The sequence below is a fragment of the Pantherophis guttatus genome, chromosome 5 (assembly GCF_059756535.1).
Source record: "Pantherophis guttatus breed Tessera chromosome 5, ASM5975653v1, whole genome shotgun sequence".
In the NCBI taxonomy this organism is placed as follows: domain Eukaryota; kingdom Metazoa; phylum Chordata; class Lepidosauria; order Squamata; family Colubridae; genus Pantherophis; species Pantherophis guttatus.
In genome coordinates this window covers 93,976,478-93,997,509 of record NC_142067.1, presented here as the reverse complement: position 1 = coordinate 93,997,509, position 21,032 = coordinate 93,976,478, and the positions used below count along the sequence as shown (strand labels likewise).

General features: G+C 36.5%; 1 protein-coding gene across 1 annotated transcript in view; it reads right to left on the bottom strand.

Annotated features, from left to right (window-relative positions):
• Positions 1 to 21,032, bottom strand: part of ATP10A (ATPase phospholipid transporting 10A (putative)) — a 161,502-nt gene that overhangs the window by 12,184 nt on the left and 128,286 nt on the right. Inside the window, exons 10-16 of the mRNA XM_034431366.3 lie at positions 17,156 to 17,714; positions 12,744 to 12,847; positions 12,308 to 12,434; positions 11,158 to 11,342; positions 8,987 to 9,308; positions 5,248 to 5,324; positions 3,526 to 3,651 (exon numbers count right to left, since the gene is read on the bottom strand). Of these exons, the coding sequence (XP_034287257.1) occupies positions 3,526 to 3,651; positions 5,248 to 5,324; positions 8,987 to 9,308; positions 11,158 to 11,342; positions 12,308 to 12,434; positions 12,744 to 12,847; positions 17,156 to 17,714 (1,500 nt within the window). The remainder of the gene's footprint in view (positions 1 to 3,525; positions 3,652 to 5,247; positions 5,325 to 8,986; positions 9,309 to 11,157; positions 11,343 to 12,307; positions 12,435 to 12,743; positions 12,848 to 17,155; positions 17,715 to 21,032) is intronic.

Genomic DNA, 21,032 nt, shown 5'->3' with positions numbered 1-21,032 from the left:
AGGGAGACTTTTACATCCAGTTCTCTATGGGAAAGAGTTGCCATTTTAAATCAATTCCTAACAATGCATGTTTTTTAAAAATTTCTGAGTTCCGTTCCAATGGTGGCCTTGACCGTTATGATTGTTAATTGTCTTGAGGGCTACAATGTTTGAAGGCTTTCCAATCTTGACCTTATTTGCCAGTTCTCTGAGTTCTTGACCTAAGTCCTTACCCAGGCTTCCTTATTATTTGAGGGATTCCATCTCTATGGACACTGGCTTTGGAATGTCCTTCTAGACCAGAGGTGGAGAATAATGGCCCTTTTATGGCTTGTGGACTTCAACTCCCATAGCTGGCTCAGGAATTCTGGGAACTGAAATCCACAAGTCATAAAAAGGCCATCGTTCCCCACCCCAGTTCTAGACCATTAGAATGAGCTTTAGCAACCATTAGGATGATTTTGGAGCATCTTTCATTTACATTTTTCCCCTCAGGCTTTCTAAATTTAACTGATGTTTCTGTTTATTTCAGTGTTTTGTAACATCATTTATATTATCTATTTTTACTTGATACAGGCAATCTGAAGCAGTGGTGAAATGTAAAATTTGTTACTACCGGTTCTGTGGGCGTGGCTTGGTGGGGGGGGTGTAATGTGATTGGGTGGGCATGGCCAACTATTTTTTTTTCCTTTTAAAACTATTTTTTCTACAACCTCTTCGGCCAAAAAATGTAAAAAAAATGCTTTTAAAAGGCTCTTCCGATCAGGCAACTCAGCTGGGATCGTCAGAGCCTTTTAAAAGCATTTTTTCTATAACCTCTTCGGCCGAAGGGGTTGTAAAAAAAAAAAATGCTTTTAAAAGCCTCTGACGATCCCAACTGAGCCGTGTGATCATCAGAGGCTTTTTTAAAAAAACTTTTAAAAGCATTTTTTTGGCTGAAGAGAAAAAAATGTTTTTAAAAATATAAAAAAAAGCCTCTGATGATTGCGCAGCTCAGCTGGGCATGGGGGGAGGGCAGGGATTTTTGCTACCGGTTCTCCGAACCACCTGCTGTCATCACTACTGGATCGGGTGATCCGGTCTGAACCGGGAGCATTTCATCCCTGATCTGAAGCCTCATATCCACTTTTCTGATGATTTTATGCATTAGATTTTATGCTAAAGAAAAAAAGAGGGCAGTATTGGTTTTGACTGGTTCAAATTGGCTGTGGAACAAGGATTTCTCTCTTCACACAACATTTTGTGATGTATCCATGTTTACATGCAAGCTAGTTTGAAATATATAGATCTGTGGTCATTTAATAATAAGTACACACACAGATAAACTGAATGACTAATGGATTATGAGGATCGGAAAAACCATCCTAACTACAAAGCAGCCATGCATATCTTGTAGCTCTTGTAAGGCTTGTTTTTAACTCAGTTTTTTTTATTGTTGTATTTTTCTGGTGCAGTTAGCTTTATATGATTATAAGATTATAAGATATAATTGTATTCATTTGCAGTTGGGTCATTCCAGTGTATCCTTCTAATTTTACTGCAGGAAATTAAGTCTGGTTTTGTTGTTGCAAGCCCCATTTTGAAATTGATATTGCTTTCAAATGCGGTATGATAAATTCTGGCTGATTGGAGGGTTAAAAATAATACGGTGGATCCTGTAAAGTTGAAATCTGTCAAATGCGCTCCATAAAGTATTCCTAAATAGCACGTCTTATTCTTGCTATCAAATTTACACATTTTGTTTCTTCATTTTGTGTTTCCCTGTCACACAGCAGGGTCTGCTATTCTTGTAAATGCCAGCCATCTGCATTTTAACAAGCATTGCCAGACCAAAAACTTTTAAAACAAGGGATAATGTGTAATTATAGCATTTGTTCCTTAGAATGATATGGAACTGGGCACTTGAAATTAGAGTATATACTACAGCAACTAGAACTCTGGCTCGCTGCAATCTCTACTTGCATATCACTGGTTCCTTCCTCCATGTTACCTTTCATCCCTTCTCCTGGCTTTGTTCCCCAATTCAACTGTTTCCCACTTTTCATCACAAAATGCTAATCTTGCCACATTCTTTTCTTTACATTTATGCCCTTCCTTCCTTCCTTCCTTCCTTCCTTCCTTCCTTCCTTCCTTCCTTCCTTCCTTCCTTCCTTCCTTCCTTCCTTTCCTTCCTTCCTTCCCTCCCTCCTTCCCTCCCTCCCACCCATGAAAATGCCCTTGATGGAAAAGAGAAAGTGTCACTACCAGGCTACAATTAGATAAAGGAAACCCTAATCTGGGGCAGAAGTGTAACTTGAAAAAATGTCTCAGAAAAGACTCTCTAGTTCTCACAGAGATAAAGGGAGGGAGGGGGGAAGTGCAATCAGACTTGCAAGATTCTGTTACTATAGCAGTTAAAAATAAAACTCCTGACCTATATGGCATTGGTTTCTTAGTCTGGTCTAACCTGATCCATCTTTCTCTTTTCTTTAATGAATGCTGATGTCACTTTAAAAAAAAAGTTCCTTTGCTTATAACATTATATTGGAAAAAAGAAAGTGAAATACTGATGAAAGAAAACTTAAATTATTAGCTCCTAATCACCACAGGAACTATAAAGGACTAACTTTACCAGGAATAAGGAGCAGGTCTTCTTTTAGACTTACAAGTTCTTCCATCTTATGGAACAAATCAGACAGATCCCATTGCTTTAACTTCCATTTTCCTTGCCTAAGCCTCTTTCCCCTTCTAGTTTCATAAATAGGATTGTAACAGGAAGGATTATTGAAAATGTGGTAAAATGCGACAGTATACCTATGAATGAAGTTATTGGACTAATTAGAATGATTTACTGAAGCATAGTCTAAGCATCAGAACAGTAGAACAGTAGTTTGGATATGAGATACATGTCCATTCGGAAAAGGTCACACTCTCCTTAAGGAGCAAACTTGTTGTGTGGGTATGATTTTTACCTGGCACTGATCTCAGCTACACTCATTATATCATTCATCTCAGCTGCAATCACTTTTTCTGAAAACGTAGGGTTTAATAATTAAACCATTTTACATACCCAGAAAACTACCTCATAACCTTAAGAAGAATGGTGTTCTATCAATATGGGACAATTGTTCAATGTAGACATGCTGTTAACATTCAGATTTTATGCAGTTGTCAAGGAGATCGTAACATTTGAATTACTTTTATGGACTATGGTGGGACACATTTCTAGGCCATTTGAGGTCTGGATGATATAGGAAGTTCTAGTTCAGAACCACCAATGTGAATTTGTTTTAGACAGCTACTGAAAACTAGCACAAACTCCAGAGCACCAAAATAGTCTACTTTTGGCTGCTTTTCATGCTAGGATATTGCAATCTGTTTCAAATTCTTCTTCTTTTGAGGTTCCTTGAGTGGAATGCAAATTGAATGTTTTAAGTTCTGAAGAATTGCTACGTAATTACTAATTGAGATCAAAGGGAAAGCATCCCAGGCAGCCTTTTGAGCTTGTTGCGATCCAGAAACAAGATACAGGAACAAAGATAATTACAAGATAACTATTATACTTACTGCATTTTTGTAGAAAAAATACAGCACCATATTGGCAAGTCGGGAGTAGCACCAGTGGCCATGCACAAGAAGGAGTTTCTCTAAATACCGGAACTTTGGAACAGCAAAGTCACTTGCCATCACAGCCTTCAATGCAAGAACAATTAAAAGTGACATTATTTATGAATTATGCTTTTTAAACTATAGAAATGATGTATCACAATTTAGATGGCACGGTTCGAAATCCACTGATATCACTGGTTTACAAATGATAGCAATGAGAGTCCATAGTGTTTATAAAAAGAGAAAATGTCATTTAACTTGCTTATTAATGTTGTCTACAAAAGAAGGCTCATTCGTTCATAAGTGGATATATTTATTAGGGCTGCACTTGTTTAAAATGATATGAAAGAAATACGTTGGGCCTTGTGCCAGTCTATTTCCTCTCTACAATGCAAAAAGAGTAGCCTGTTTTTAGCTTTCATGCGAGGGGGAAAAAGTACAGCTGCTTTAAGCGTATGAGTAAAGGAATAACATATTTTTAAAAAAGATTGTGACTTCTGTATAATATTTCACTATTCCTATTATGTATTAGCCATCTCAACATTTGTTTTTGTCCTATATAGATCCTGTTTGAGTGAGATGGTCAGTTTCCTAATTTGATAGTTTATTTTATTTTATTTTATTGTCATTACACCTTGTACAAGGAAATTAGACATTTTTGGATATCATGGGCTAAAAATGATAAAATTGAATAGTTCTTCAATTAACTTTCCCAAATTATAGAACATAAAAAACAGCCCATATGGATTAGGGCTGTGATCAATGTAATCCAGCATTCTGGGTCAAGTAGATGCATTCAGGAGTGTTAAAGAGAGTCTGCCCCACTCAGAAAAACAGGTCAAGAGGAGGACCAATCTAGAGTTATTACAAGAGGGCAAGGTCTGACCTCTCATGAATGCCATTGAACCTTATCTAGTCTGCCAATCTGAGAAGATTGCAGTGAAATAAGTATTTAGCAATAAAGTAGCTGGTTTATACTCCACATGTGTGAACCTGGTTGTTTGCACTGACAAGAGGCAGATGCATGAAGAAGAGTCCATAACCCTGCTCTATTGCTGTTTCCAAGTAGTAGCTGTATTCAAAACATCCTGGCTATGGTTCTGGAAGCAGCAAGTCATGAAAGCCATTTACCACTAACAGTTTCATCTTCCATTAATCTTTCTTATCCCCTTGCAGTATCTACTTTGTTCCTTAATGGAATGAGAAAATCTGTGTATGTAAGTATAGAGCTTGTCTTGTGACCCTCATGATGCAAATTTTGTCATATCAGCATAATTGTGAATAGGTAGGTATCTATGGTCATATATCATGTGCTGTCTAGATTTTTTTTCTTCGCTATACAAGTCAGTATTAGTAGTTCTGTTGAGAGATAATTTTACAAGAACCTAGAAAGGAATCTGGAGTTAAAGAAGAGAAAGTTATCAGTGTGCAATTAGATAGATGAATGTAACTGGTGTAGAAAAGAGATTGCAAAAAACAAAAAACAGATTACTAGATAAATTAGTAAATTACTTTAACAAGTCTGTCTCATCAGTCATGAAGCAGAAAGTAAGACCTCTGAAATCTGCAGTGTCTGCTTCAATCAGCCTGTTGCAGCTAACAAACAAGATAAGTATTTTTAGACATACAGAAACATATGGACTTAACTCTACCCTGCAGTTGTCAGTAAACATAAATTACCTGCATGCCTTCTGGACCAGAAATCCCCACACCAATATCAGCCACTTGGATCATACTGACGTCATTAGCCCCATCACCTGGTGACAAATGGAAAACATATTATTTGTCATTAACTGAAGTAGTGATTATTAAAGACAGGCAACAGCACAAAGTGATTATTCAGTGATTATTAAAGACAGGTAACAGCACAAAGGACAATCAAGAGAATTGTGAGACGGATAAGCTTTCCATGAATAAAATGCCTGCAATTTAGACTAACTATAATTTCAAAGCCTAATCTATCCCATTTATATAGATGGGATTCATGCCAAGTTAAATCATCTTAAAACAATTTATAGTCATTAAATGACATAAAATACAGTCTCTACTTGCTCTTCATAGCAAAATTTTCATCCATTCAAAAGAGAGAATGAATGAACCAACACCCAAACAATAAATTTCTTGGAAACCTTATATGCATACAGCGATTAGGCAATTAGAAGTATTGTTATGAAAAATGACAAATGTATGTTCTAGATGCTGATAAGAAAGGTGATACTAAATGTTGCAAGTTTAGTTGGGATTTACTTTGAAGAAGTAGCAAGTTTAATTCTGGGAACAAAACAAGCAGGACATTGATAAACTGTTTTGGTTTGTTTGTATGCTTACAATTAATGTTGTATCCAATTATCCAGTTACAGAGAAAATGGATGCTTCTCAAGATGTACCTCATGCCTACTTTTGTGGCCAGTAACACTGAAGTCTAATTTCTAAGGCACAGGCCTTTCAGGGTCATTCAGAACCCATATAAACTGTCTCAGGATTTACTGAAAATAGATTGTCAGATCAGCTGTCCTGTCCTTTCTGGTTGTTCTAAAATGCTGGTCATGACATTATAGTATGGTATTATAAAATAATGCATATTTGCTAAACATCTTAGTTTTCTTTGTTTATCATCATGGAAAAAGATGCATTTGATTTAAGATGTTCCAGACAGATACCATGCACATTCTCAAATGTTCATGCTATGAATCACATCTTGCTTTCTGAACCCAGAGCTCTGCAGAGCTCTAAACTTTATACTCCACCCCCAAATAATTTTCCCATGGGGAAATGGCAAAAAAACAATTTCCCTGTCTTTTTTCTTCTTTGCAAAGGTCAGATTTGAAAGGGAGTGTTATTGTTATTTAGAAATCCATTCTATTATTTTCAGATCCCTGCTTATAAAGTGAAAGTGCAGCTTTTGTTAATGGCTGTTGCTAATGACCGTTCTTGTATTTGCTACAAATATTACAGAAAAAATATCCAGGATATGATATATTCTACTTTAGTAATCCTGGTATGATTAAAATTAGTTGTCCCACAACCAGAACCTCTCCAGATGTGTTTTCCTACCAATTCCAGAATTATCTTCCAATTATGGCAACATTAGTTTTGAATGGGAATTTTAGTCCAACATATTTGGAGGTATCATAGTGGGAAGGCTTAATTAGATGAGAATTACATAGATGGAAAGGGAAATAATTTAAAAATGTTCAGTGCTATACTATACACTGAGATTCCTGCTTACTGTTCAGATAACATTCCATATGTACCTAAGAACAATTTTCCATTTTTGTCATGAAAAACAATGCCAAAACCAAACATGATTATCCACACTTAGAATTGTCCCATTGAAATTGAGACAATATAGTCAGGATTGACAATGTCTATTTCACTCTAAATCCAAATAAATCTGAATATAATCCATTACTTTCCCCAGAGATTTAACAAGGAAAGACTGCCTTCTTAGAACAAATTGGGTACTGAGTATACCAAGCATAGGTTTATACCATGCAAATGCTTGGTATAAACTTATTTTCTCCAATTCCAAAAGTAAGACTATATCTGAGGATTATGTGTTCTGAACAGAGAGCTGGAATGATAAAATAACAGATGCACTGAAGGAAATGCAATGTTTTGGATTTTTCCTCTACTTCAGGGGTGTCAAACTCATGTCATCATGGCGGCATCACATGATGTATCGGGACTTTTTTCCCTTCATTAAACTGGGTGTGGGCGTGGCCAGCGTGTGACGCATCCAGCCCATGGGCCGGGAGTTTGACAGCCCTGCTCTACTTGATTAGTTACAAAAGTATGCAAATAATAACCTGCTATGATTAGAAATCTACAAAGACTCCAAGGTTCAAATGCAAACACAGAAACCAGGGGTGAAATTCACTTACCTTCCCTACCGGTTCGCAAATGTGCACGCGCCGTCGTCCATGCATGTGCACAGCCTTCTGCGTGTGCGCAGAAGCTGAAAATCATTGCAAGAAAGGGACATCATGACATCCGCGTGGGTGGGTGGGGCTTCACGCAGTCAGCCCTACCGAATTGCATGATCCGGTAGGAACCGGCTGAATTTCACCCGTTAGAAACCAAGCTAAAGGAGTAAGACATTGACCATCTACTGAAGTTAAGCATCCCTTCCCCCCCTTTTTTTTGCTACCGCAAATAGGAAGGAGGAAGGAGGGAGAGGAGAAGAAAGCAAAGAGAACAGCAATCCAGCTCCTATTTTACTCCAGTGTTTTTACTGTGCATGCAGAGTCTTTTGTCTCTACCTGCACTGGATGGAGGAAAAGAGTTTAGTTCAGGTCATAAAGCCCCTTCCTCACAACCAGCTGCATTGCAGTAATAGTCCGATAACTGACAATGTCTGGACTTAGCCTGAACATTGATTTCCTTAGCTAACGGTGAACTGATAGATGCTCACTGGGAATGAAGCTTACATAACTATTATCTTTGCACAAATTGCATAGTCCTTCAAGAGCCATTTAAGTTATATAATTTTTTCCCCTCTTGACAGCCATTTCCAAGAACAAGTGGCCTTAGGTGGGAAATACAGCATAGATCTTATTAGCTATGATAAAAGATTTCACCTTTCAGTTATACATGGTATCATCCATTGAAAGAGAAATAGAGCATCAGCCTTTTGTTATAAAAAGCTTTTTTATTATAAAAAGCATAAAGCAGCAGAAAAATAAACTGCTGCTGGTTTGAGGCTCCTTCACACCTCTTTCTCTTATAAGTATCTGGTTTCTTCCTTTTGTAATTGCTCTCTACTGCTAGTACAGTCCCTGAGTAGTTAGCAAATTAGCAAGCCCATACCTTCCATGACACTATGACATCTGTCACAGAAGTATAATACCAAAATTTAATTTCTACAAAGAGAAATGAGGATGTTCACACCTCTAACCAGTAAACTATGGTGTCCTCAGAACAAATCAGTCAATAGCTATGAAGCATTCAAATAAGACAGTCCTATGCAATTTAATTTCCTCGGTTTAGTTTCACACATCTGTTATTATTTGATAAAGGTCATTCCCCCTCACAATTCAGAATTATGTGTCCCTCTGTCATCTTTTCCCTATCCCCTTGACCACAGTAAACACACCATTTTTTTTCATGTTTTGCACATTTCAAATCGCTTTGAAATATAATTACATTCAAACTTGAAAAATCACATTAGAAAACCTCAGGCCTACACCAGTGCAGAAACTTATATTAGACGTTAATATATTTTTTTTACAAATACCTTTAAAAAGCTAATCATGCAGGGTAGCCATTTACATGACCTAAAGAACAAAATGCAAGCAATGTAAGCATAAGATTTAGGAATATATCAGCTTGAATAAAAACCAGGGCTTGTATCCGAATAAAAGGGAATGTTTGCACTGATGCTTATGCAAATCAATGTTCATTAAGTCAGGATACTTGCCTATGGCCAAAGTCATTGTCTTGAGTTTATCTCGGATCAGTTTCACAACCATCCCTTTCTGAATGGGAGTAGAACGGCAGCATAGCACAGAACGGCACCTTCTGGCTAATGAAAGAAATTTGTCTTCCAGGCCTTTGTCCAGAGCATAAGCCAGTGTCTTCCCATCTATGACTAAGCCCAGGTTGGGCTGGCTCAGTGATGATGACACAGAGAAGGGGGTAAACTCTCCTTTTGTTTTCTGAATAAAGTTCTCCGTTGTTTCACTGTAAAATTTAGACTCTACACAATTCAAGTGTTGTTCCAGCATCGCAGCACACATTTCCTAGTTAGAAAAACAACAAAAACAATTAGGAAAGTAAAGTATTCCAATGGCAATGACAGGATGGCTGCAGCACTGTTTTTTAAAATCATGCTTTCATTTTGTTGAAGACATTAATGTAATTTATAAATTAGGGTTAACTAACACAATTTATGGCATCAAGAACCACTCCTTTTTCCATTAGTGGAAATTCTTAAATTGTTTCACAAGTGATATGTACAGTGTGTATCTGTGTGTGATAGATTGATAGATAGCTGGATAAGAGGGATGTTAGGTTTTTCAAATGTGGGTTTGTCATTGCCTCCTTCCTAGGTATGAGAAAAACTGACTGGCCTGAGGTCACCCAGCTGACTTTGTGCTTATGTACTCAAAATGCTTTAGGACTGCTTTTCTCATTCCTATGCCCTCCAAACATGTTGAATAGCATGGCCATGTTAGATGTGCTAACTGAAAATTGTGAAGAAATTTGATATAGCAATAGCACTTAGGCTTACCGTGTTTCCCCCCAAATAAGACCCTGTCTTATATTTTTTTGAACCCTGAAATAAGTGCTTGGCCTTATTGCCATGCGCTCAAAAGCCCGATTGGGCTTATTATCAGGGGATGTCTTATTTTCGGGGAAACGGGGTACATACTACTTCACAGTGCTTTACAGCCCTCTCTAAGCAGTTTACAGAGTCAGCATATCGCCCCCAACAATCTGGGTCTTCATTTTACAGATGGAAGGAAGGATGGAAGGCTGAGTCAACCTTGAGCCGCTGAGAATCGAACTGCCAAACTGCTGGCAGCCAGCAATCAGCAGAAGTAGCCTACAGTACTGTATATTAATTACTGTGCCACCGCAGCTCTTTATATACTTAGAGGATACCAGATATGATGGCCACTTTAGCAGTTTTGTTTAAAATAAAAATAAAAAAAGTAATCTTTGGCACAATAATAACCAATGGCCACCCAGTTCACAGTTGTGTAATACCAAATGTATTGACTATATCTGAACTACACCTGCTTACCCTATCAAACTAAACTATACTAATTAAACCTAGCCGACCAGACACATTTTGCAGCCTAGAGAATACTGGGCTGCTTTTCTCTCTTCTCATTTTTCTAAAGCAATAGATTTTTCTTGCAATAGATGCATAACTGTAGAGAGCCTTGGAGACAGCTTTGAAGAAATATTCAGAAGCCATTACAGAAACAACAAGGGCAGGAAATATCCCTGAGAAAGGAGATATTATTAGGAGGAAGTTCATGCTGGCTCCTTCCTGACTCAGTGAGGTATAGAAAGGTACACAAGCAGAGTTGCAATAAGGTAGTCCTCGACTTATGACCACAATTGAGCTCAACAATTCCGTTGCTAAGCAAGACAACTGTTAAATGATTTTTGCCCCATTTTACAATTTTCTTGCCACAGTTATTAAGTGAGTGATTGCAGTTGTTAATTTAGTAACATGGTTGTTAAATGAATCTGGCTTCCCTATTGACTTTGCTTGTCAGAAAGTTTCAAAAGGGGACCATATGGCCCTGGGACAGTGCAACTATCATAAATACATGCCAGTTGCCAAGCATCTGATTTTGATCATGTGACCACAGAGATGCTGCAACGATTGTAAATGTAACAAATGGTCATAAGTCACTTTTTCAGTGCCGTTGTAACTTTTGAACTGTCACCAAATGATTGGTTGTAAATTGAGGACAACCTGTATTCAGTTAGTTAAATCAATTATACAGTCTTCCTGTTGAGTTTGTTTCTTCATCTGATCTATCTCAAAGAGTTCACCATAACATACTGTATATTGCTTATGGTTCACCAGATTAGAATTGCATGATAATGTACTACTATATGTCATCATACCACTGAATCGGCATTCAGAGTAATGATCTCTTCATCATGATCCAATAACTTGCAGGCATAAGCAATATTAATGGCAGTTTCTTGTTTATCTCCCGTTAGAACCCATATCTGAAGGCCAGCCTTGCGCAGATTTGTGATGGTTTCTGGAACCCCATCCTGCAAACGGTCTTCAATGCCAGTTGCACCTGGGACATAAGCAAAAGAAAATAGAAACCATGCTTCAAACATATGGTTTAAAAAGAAAGACAAAATGCCAGTTGCACAAATGTTAAGAAATCATTTAAAAGATCATTTAATTGTCACTGTTACTTACTATAGACCAGGAGTCTCCAAACTTGGCAACTTTAAGACTTGTGGACATCTGGGAGTTGAAGTCCACAAATCTTAAAGTTGCCAAGTTTGGAGACCCCTGCTATAGACAAAGGAGATGATTTTGCTGCAATTTTAGGGTTAATGGACATAATGTAATCAGAAACATGTCATGCTAGTAATCACAATCTTGCAGAAAAAGTACTTTATACGGCTTATAAAACAAAATACATTAGACAAAAATTTTGGAAATTTGTTTGGTGACACAAAACAAGTGGAACCAATCATCTCAGAGGATGTGAAAACTCTATTGCTGAATTTTAAAGTGTTTTAAATGTCATGAATGTCCTGGCGAGATGACAAGGGTTATAAGCATCATGATGATGACATCATATACAAAGCATATATTGGGGAACTGGCATGATGATATCATAAGATGTAACGTATGAAACATGGCTGGTACTAGACGCATATGCTCTAGCTGTGTGGGGCAGGACAGTTGATCAACCTGCATCATTGCAACAGTTATACAGCCCAGCTTCTAGTAAGTTCTCTTATTTTTATAAAGGCTGCTCTAGACTTAGTTAAATTAAGATGGCTTAATTTAAGCATCAGCCTGGTTTGATTAATTCAGCTGAGTTCAGCTATACTTTCATTTATCAAATTTACTACTGTATTTCAAATGTCATTTTCTTCTTTATTTTTTCTTAAACGTTGGAAGGCTCTAATTGTTTGGTCCAACACAAGTATCAGCTCAACAAGAAATGATGTTTTTGATTTTACTGAAACGGGAGAGGGTATGTAAGCAAATGATTAATATATGACTTAGATGCCAAGATACCTAGCAGGTGAAGATTCGTCTCTAAACGGCTGGCAGACTGGAACAGCAGCTCCTCACGGTTTTCAATAGAGGCTTCTGCTTCGATGTGACTTTTTAACCAGCAAGAATAGTCCTCATTGCTCAGCACCTTTTGGAAAGAATCAAAATCAAAATGTGATCATTTACAGAATGTATAGATCCTAAACCAATCTAATGCGAACGCTATCTTCTAGTGTTCTTTAGGATTGCGACCATAAATCCATTCCCCCGCCCCAGTAAAAAAAAAAGTACTCTAAAATATACACTCCAGGATTTTTTTTTCCTGAATCAAATGCTTTCCAGATGTCTTGGGCTTGATCTCCAAAAGTCCTTAAGCGTTGGCCAAGCCATCTGGGATGCAGGGCAACTGGGTGGAAAAGTTTATATTAGGAAAGCTGGGGAGGGGGGGAGAGCTTACTTTCTTTGCAATGCACAATGTCCTCAGACCATCAGCAGCATACAAGTTAAGAAACCTTTGAGTTTTGCTTCGGATTTTCTTTTGATGCCTGTTTCGGGGGTCATCTGGAAATAACAAAAGAACACTTAAAATTAGTACTAATCCAGTAGTTTTAATATGACTATTCTCTTCCCTTTGGTTTTCAGAATTGCTAACTCCTTCTATGAAGTCCCACAGGTTTGTGTTGTTCAAAAGAATTATTTTAAGTATATGGCATAGCTTTTCTCTGAGATTTTCTATGACATTTTTATTATTTATCATTCAGCTGCTCAGATTAATGTAGAATTAGGAGAGCACTATATTTGCCAGCCAGCCAGCCAGGTAGACAGACAGAGGCTTATATGCACTGTCAAAGCATAGACAGTGAAGGCCTCACTAGTTGTGATTAATTACAATAGCTGCCTTTTTTGGAAATATAATACTTATGTTGAGAACCAGTTTAAAAACTCCAGGCAAGAAACTTAAGAGATTGTGAGTTCTAGACCTACCTTAAGAACAAAACTAGGTGAATAATTTTGGGCAGTCACTCTTTCTTAGCCCCAGGAAAAAGAAAGTGGAAAACCACTTTTGAAATCTTGCCAAGAATATAGAAAGAACCTGTGCAGGTAATTGCTAGGAATCAGGCCTGATTTGACAGTACAGAAAAAATCCTTAATTATGTTTTCATAAAAAAAAAAAAGGGGGGGGGGTTCTTTCTATCAAGCAAAAAAAGTAAAAGCCATTTTAGTAAACTTTTAAAAACACCATCTAGTGTAATACTGAATAATGTTAAGGTCTATGCCAGCTAAAATATTAAGTGTTGATATGATGAATGCACAGAAGTGCCCAATAAATCTTTCAAACACTCCTTCATGATAAGCTTTAATTATTGAGCTGTTTTGCACCAGCAAAACTCTCATGGTCAGAAAAACAAGCATCCAAGCAGATGTTTTTACACAGAATACAAATAGCCTCATCAGAAAATTTTACTTCAACTACATTTCTTAATCCTGTAACTTTCTTCTAGTTTGGTTTCTAAAAGGAAAAAAACATTCATGCTTCTTCCTTTGACATTTCATCTCAGAAAATCTTTGAAGTAATTTTCTCCAGCTTTTCCAGAAATATTAAAATAATGATGGCAAGATATTTGCACTGAAACAAACATCTGTCAAAGATCTGAAGATTAAATTTCATGCAAACATACCATGCAAATGTGTCACAGGAAACTATCCAATCTGACTACCAAGTCTAAAAAGTTGTTTTTATTGCAGTGTCTTGTTTCATTAGCAGCACAAATGCCCATAGAATATATTTTATTCATTAATAGTATTTGCAAATGCTATTAATTGTAAAATTGCAAAAGATGCTATCGTGTTTCCCATAGCTGCCTACAATTGTGAAAGCTGTAAAAACTAGACAGGAGGAAAACCGACTCATTCAAACTGTTGTGTTGGAGAAGGCGCCTGTGCATTCCACGGCAGCAAAAATGACAAACAAGCAAATACTGGAGCATGGGAAGGCAAAAATCACAAAATTCTGCTACATTTATTTTAGCCATGTTGTTTAATCAAATTTTCTGGTAAAGGCAGTTATGGTTGGAATGGCAGTAATAAAAAAAAGAAACCATACAAGATTGGAATATGTGAAGAGAGCTAGTCCATACAATTGTCCATGATTAAAGGAAGAGTTTCTTCTTGTTCTTGTTCTTGTTCTTGTCCTCCTCCTCCTCCTTCCGCTTCCTCCACTTTCCCTTCCCCTCCCCCTCCTGCTTTCCTCCTCTTTTCTTCTTCTTCCGCAAATAGCCAAAAACTTCACATATTAAAAAAAAACACCTTGATATCAAAAGATCATTCTAAAATCAAAAACCTGCTCTTTAAAACCTATATATTAAAATAAGCAATAGTATATGTGTTCGTATACATACCAGAATATATATGTATTCTGTCTCACAGTATGTTCATATATCTTTGACATACTTTTCAGTTAAAAATGCACACTGTTGGTTCAGTTAGGTAACTATATGCTGTTAATAAGACCATCCCTTTATTTTAATTACTTAATTTGCCTGCCTGTGGTTGTTGAAGTTTGATCACTTTTATTGTATTTTTAACACATTTCAAGGCTATAGATACTAACCTTGATATATGCCAGGTGATTGTTTTTTAAAAAAATTCAATTTGAACAAAATTAATGTGAAGTGGACGTGCTACAAAACAAATGCAGACCTCTAGCAACAATTTTGTATTCAATAATGCCTCACTGTCCCAATTTTGTAGAAAATAAATATGTTGTCCAACAATGGAAAGAGTAGATTGTAAAAACGTTGGAACTGGCAGAAATGACACAACTGACCTGTTGGATCAGGATGAAAACAACTATGGCATTTTTAAAAGGCTGCAAAGCTTTATGGATTTTTTGTTAAAAGAAAAAGAAGTGAATCGATGATTTATGAATTTAATGATTGAAAAGATAAGAATTAAATAATGGGTTGAAGGAATTTCTGGAGTAATTAAGAGGGAGGAAATAGAAAATTCTTATAGTTCATAATCCTTCCTTCCTTCCTTCCTTCCTTCCTTCCTTCCTTCCTTCCTTCCTTCCTTCCTTCCTTCCTATCCTATCCTATCCTATCCTATCCTTTCCTATTCTTCTTTTATCTTTCTCTGTTCTACCCACCATGTTTATTTTCTTTACTGCTATTTATTTATATTTAAGAATCTTACATACAGTAAAAGTAAAATCCAAAGGAAAAAATAGAACAGAGAAAGATGAAAGATAGAGACTGTTTCTATACCACTATGTTTATTTTCTTTATTGTTCTTTATTTATATTTATTAAGAATCTTACATACAGTAAAAGTCAAATCCAAACAGTCTAGAGGATAATGGCAGGAAATCTGATTAGCATGCTTTCGGGTAAATAGTACTTTGTGATTGGCTATGCCATATCAGTTAGCTATTTCAAACATCTCTTTGCCCCAGAATTTTTGTTTATCTCTAGAGTAACCTTGTGCAGGTGTTCAAGAATGAAAATTAAAAGGAGTTTCCTAATATCTGGAAGAGAAGTAAGTACTATCTCCTTATACTGCCACACAAGTGGATTCCACCCCTAATTTTTCCATTTAGTACTGAAAGAATAAAGTATGAATTTAAGTATATTTTCCTTGTAATTAAGAGCCCTGCCTTATCAGTTTAGGAAGGTCAGAGTAAGGGCAAGCTGAAATACTGAAAGAAGTTATGCTAGCTTCAGTAGTCCAGTAAAAATATATGTCCACACACATTCTTTAGATGTCTGTGTACAACTATGAGTAGCATTAAAACCAAATGAAAAATGAATCCTGGATATGATCCAAAATTCAATTTTCAAAACCTTTCTCAAGAATTCTCAACATGCAATTAGGAGATTCTTAACACAGTGACATATTTGAAGATTCAAATAATTCTTCCTAATGTTAACAAGAACGGAGAAGCCTATTATGGTGTACTGTATCACATGAACAAACTAGTTCCAAGGAGTGTTTATCATAAGTAAATAGCAAAAATCTACTGGCTTAAGTTCAGTTAAAGCTAGTGGTGGCTCTGAATATTAGCTGTAATTAAGTTATTTCCAGCAGTAGCCTTGTTCTGGCATCCATTTCAAGAACTCAACATGTACAAAGAACAAGACCACACATCAGGATTTCTGCTGCTTCTCTCCAACCTCCTAGAACAGAAATAAAACTGTCAAGTGCAATCTATGTGCTAACTTTATTAGGGACCCAGTTTATGAGAAGCAAGGCTATTGGCATGGCTTCATTTATATGTCAAGTTTAAGCTTTCCACACTTTCAGGTGAATGTCCAACAGATTTAAGAGTCATGATCAACTTTAAAAGCATGGTGATCTGTGAATGGAAGGTGTTGTCTGAATTAACTAGGATAAAATACACAACCACAAAATGAAGGAAGACTCAGGAACTACAATGAAAAATGTATAGCGCCCCCAGAATTAAAATATACTGAGAGAAAATTCCTAGTAATATAATATATTGAATGCATGGAGAGCTGGATGACTGTAGGGGCTGGCTGAAATATGCATTATGAAACAAATTTCACTGCTTTGTGATATGTATGTTGTGCAAATATGTAGAAGAGAGCTTGTTTTGCAATATTATAGTGCACATTTTGTTCTTTTGATGAAACATTTGATTTTTGTCTGCATGGGAAAAGGCATATACATGAAATCCACTTTCTTTTTTACTTCCTGTTGGAGATTTCTTCTGATGAGCTCATAAAAGAAACTGCAATAAGTTTAATTTCTGAACATTTACAAACTTCTTCCACCTCCCCAATTTGACCAGCACTATGGTAGGATGTCATTCTTAGATTATTGTATATTTTACTCTAAAAATAATTTTTACCTGATGAACAGGGCAGAAGGAGGTCCATGATTACAGAATCTGCTCCTTTAGTGTAAACATTTATTTCATTGGTAAGAGGATGTCTGACAACCACTGACATTCTTTTCCGGATGGAGTCAAAGCCCAGGATGTGTAGAACTTCAAAGGTGAGTCTTCCCAGGTGAGGTAGCTCGATCGACACCTGGTCAGGCAGCCTGCCAACTAAAGCACACTCATATGCCCTGGATGCATAGACAAGGGCAGCTTCATCAGGGCTCTCGGCTTCATAGCGCAGTTCTCCCTCTTCTACCCCAGTTTCTGAGGTCCAGGTGGCTTGTTGGGAACTGTAACCATTGTTATTCAGCTGGGAAGAGTTGGAGAACTTTTCTAGTTTTAATAAAGTGCACTCTGTAGACCCTGGGGAAAGAACACTTGAGCTAGTCCGTTGGCTTGATTTGCTGGCTGCCAAGCTTGAAGAGCTACTGCTGTTTGATCCAGAGGTCAGTCGGCTGGGGGTGAATCTCCGAATAAAATCTTCAATTGTCTTTACTGGAGACTTCATTTCAAATCTGATTCTGACCTTCAAGAAAAAAGACCAATAAGTGATATGAGATATTTTGGGGGCTTTTGCTTATGGTTGTGCTCACATTTGACCTGTTGGTTTTAAATAGAGTGAGCAGAAAAAATGAGAAACAGTTCAGAGTCTATAACATATCAAGATTTAAAAGCAAAACAGCAATAGCTTGCCTATCCAATTTTGGGTTTATCTTCCTTCCTTTCTTAGTGTTTTTGCATTAAATTAGACAGAAGCCTGAGTGGGGAACACAAATAGCTGTGTAATAAGAACCAAGATAAACCCATACAATATGTTTCCCTTCACACACATACTAAGCCATAATTCCAATAAATAAGGTTACAATAAGCTATTCTAACTCTGGGTTTACTACTCCAAACGACTATAATTTATTCAACACCTAATGCTCACCCATCAAACGATGCCAAACACAAACTATTTTATGTCAGATGTGAACCCAACAACAGAGTGAATGTTTACAAATATTTTCTTCAGTTTAGAGCAGATGATTAACAGTTCACAACTGGGGAACTGGAACAGAACAAAGATTGTTAGACAGCATAAATCCCCAAAATCCAAAGTAACACATACTGATGTAGCTTATATACGGATATTTAATCAGAATTTTCAGATATAACCTTGTGTGTGGAAAATAAATGGAGAATAACTTCTAGGTCTAATTTTCCTTTACTGGTTCACAATTACCAGATTAACAGTTGAACCAGATCAATAAAAAGAAAAATTCTGTAACTGGTTATTATTTCCCTAACATGTCCTTTGGAAATTCATGTTCTCAGGTCCAAATATATAAGTACATTTCTAAAAATCTTCTTCTCACAAAAGGTTAAGAAAACAAAATAAAACAAACACAAAACAATAACGAAGCAAGAGCTTTTATCAGGATGCATATGGGATAGAGGAACAGTAGGGAATTCATAATTCTGTTGTGATTATAGTAGAAAGATTAATTGCTCCCCACACCAGTTTTTCTGTATCTTTCCTTGCTGTTTGCTTTGGATTTGTTTGGAGCCTTTCATGGATTTTACTTTTACATTCGTAATAAAATGGATTGCAAATAAAATATATCTCTCTCCTGTCTATATAAAATTCTCCTGATGTGGCCTGGAAATAACAACATCAAGAAAAACATTTGCTTCAAATGTCTCTGGTTTTGAGCATTACAACTTAAAAAGAATATCAACAAAATGAAATGTATTCAAAAGAGGGTAATTAATATGATTGATGCTAGGAAACAGAATTCTAAAAGGAAGAATGAAGGAGCTTAAGACAATATGGAAGCTCCCTTCAAAGAACCATTGTAGTTAATTCCCTTACTATTGTTCCAGGACTTAGGAATTGAATCTATGCATTTAAAAATGTAAAAAATATATTCAGAAGAGTTTTTCTAACACTCAGTCTAAGAATACAAGCTATTTGACAGTGGGACAAACATTGTCTGGAGATAGGCATTCCTTTGGGTTGACTAAGGATTTTAAATATATGTTGTATAATTATCTTTATGGTTTGTAAGCCACTCAGAGTTGCCTTATCAGTGAGAGGGGTAGCATATAAATAAATTTAATAAATTAAATTAACTAGCTAGCTAGCTAGCTAGCTAACTAACTAGCTAGCTAACTAACTAGCTAGCTAGCTAACTAACTAACTAACTAACTAACTAACTAACTAACTAACTAACTAACTAACTAACTAAAGTAACCAACTAACTAACTAAAGTAACCAACCAACTAACTAACTAACTAATTAGATCTATCAAGATAGTAGTAGTTATAGATTTTCTGCATTCCCCGCATGCCATGTGAAAAAAATGGTCCCATAGAAACTGCTTTTCCTGTGCAAAAAAAAAAAAAAAAGTGAGCCAGGCAGTTTGTTATATAGGCAGGAAAGAGAAAGAAGTAATGATAAAAATAATTTAATTTTTTTCTATGTATAATAAGACTTGCTCTTGAAACACAGCATTCAGGGGAATATTTTTAATATGGCTTATTCACTTTTCTTCAATAGTAGTTAATTATCAGAACTTCTTGTGGACTTGTCTAATTGACTCCAATCTTGCCTGTTGGGTGAAGGTTGACAGAGTAAATTGAATGATTTCTGAAATCCTTTTAACTTGTATGATTTTAACTTAAGTTGTTGCAATCAGATTAATGAGGTGAACAATCTTTTTTGCATGCACTTCAAAAGAAGTCTCAAGGAAAAATAGGCAATTTTAAAAATGTCTGGAAGGCATATATAGGGTCTAGCTTTATAATAATTTAGGAATAAGTCTAGGTAAATTAAGACTTACTTATAATTTAGGATATAGGTAAAGGTAAAGGTTCCTTTCACACATATGTGCTAGTCGTTCCCAACTCTAGGGGGCGGTGTTCATCTCTGTTTCAAAGCCGAAGAGCCAGCGCTGTCCGAAGATGTCTCCATGGTCATGTGGCCAGCATGACTAAACGCCAAAGATGCATGGAACACTGTTACCTTCCCACCAAAGGTGGTCCCTATTTTTCTACTTGCATTTTTTATGTGCTTTCGAACTGCTAGGTTGGCAGAAGCTGGGACAAGTAACAGGAGCTCATCTTGTTACACGTCACTAGGGATTCGAACCGCTGATCGACAAGCTGAGCATTTTAGCCACTGAGCCACCACGTCCCTTTATGATATAGGATCATGCTGCATATATAATCAGTTCCAATAAAGGAGAATATTTGTCACTCAGGAGTGAAATGAGGGGTTCTTAGTGTTCTCTGAGCTTGGTTATTTTCTTGTAGACATTTCATTACCCAAACTAAGTAACATCATCAATTCTAGTAAGGAGTGGGGTTGGCTCTTAGTTTATATCTAGTGGCTTGTCCTGTCAGTGTTGCTGTTGGTGATCTTAGAAGCTCAAGCCAACTAAAGCCCTTCAAAACATACTAAGTAAACTAACAGCCTCAGCAGCCCCTGAAGGAAAAACAGGAGTCTTTTACAACATACAGTATAATGACTGCAACAATAGTACAAACAGGCAGAAGACTGGCAGAATGCATCCATGAACACCAACTAGTAGTAGAAGACATGAGGAAAACTCTTGCATAGAACAGAATAGAATAGAATAGAATAGAATAGAATAGAATAGAATAGAATAGAATAGAATAGAATAGAATAGAATTTGATTGGCCAAGTGTGATTGGACACACAAGGACTTTGTCTTGGTGCATATGCTCTCAGGGTACATAAAAGAAAATATACGTTCATCAAGAATCATAAGGTACAACACTTAATGATAGTCACAGGGTACAAATAATCAATCAAATAATATTAGGAAACAGTCAATAT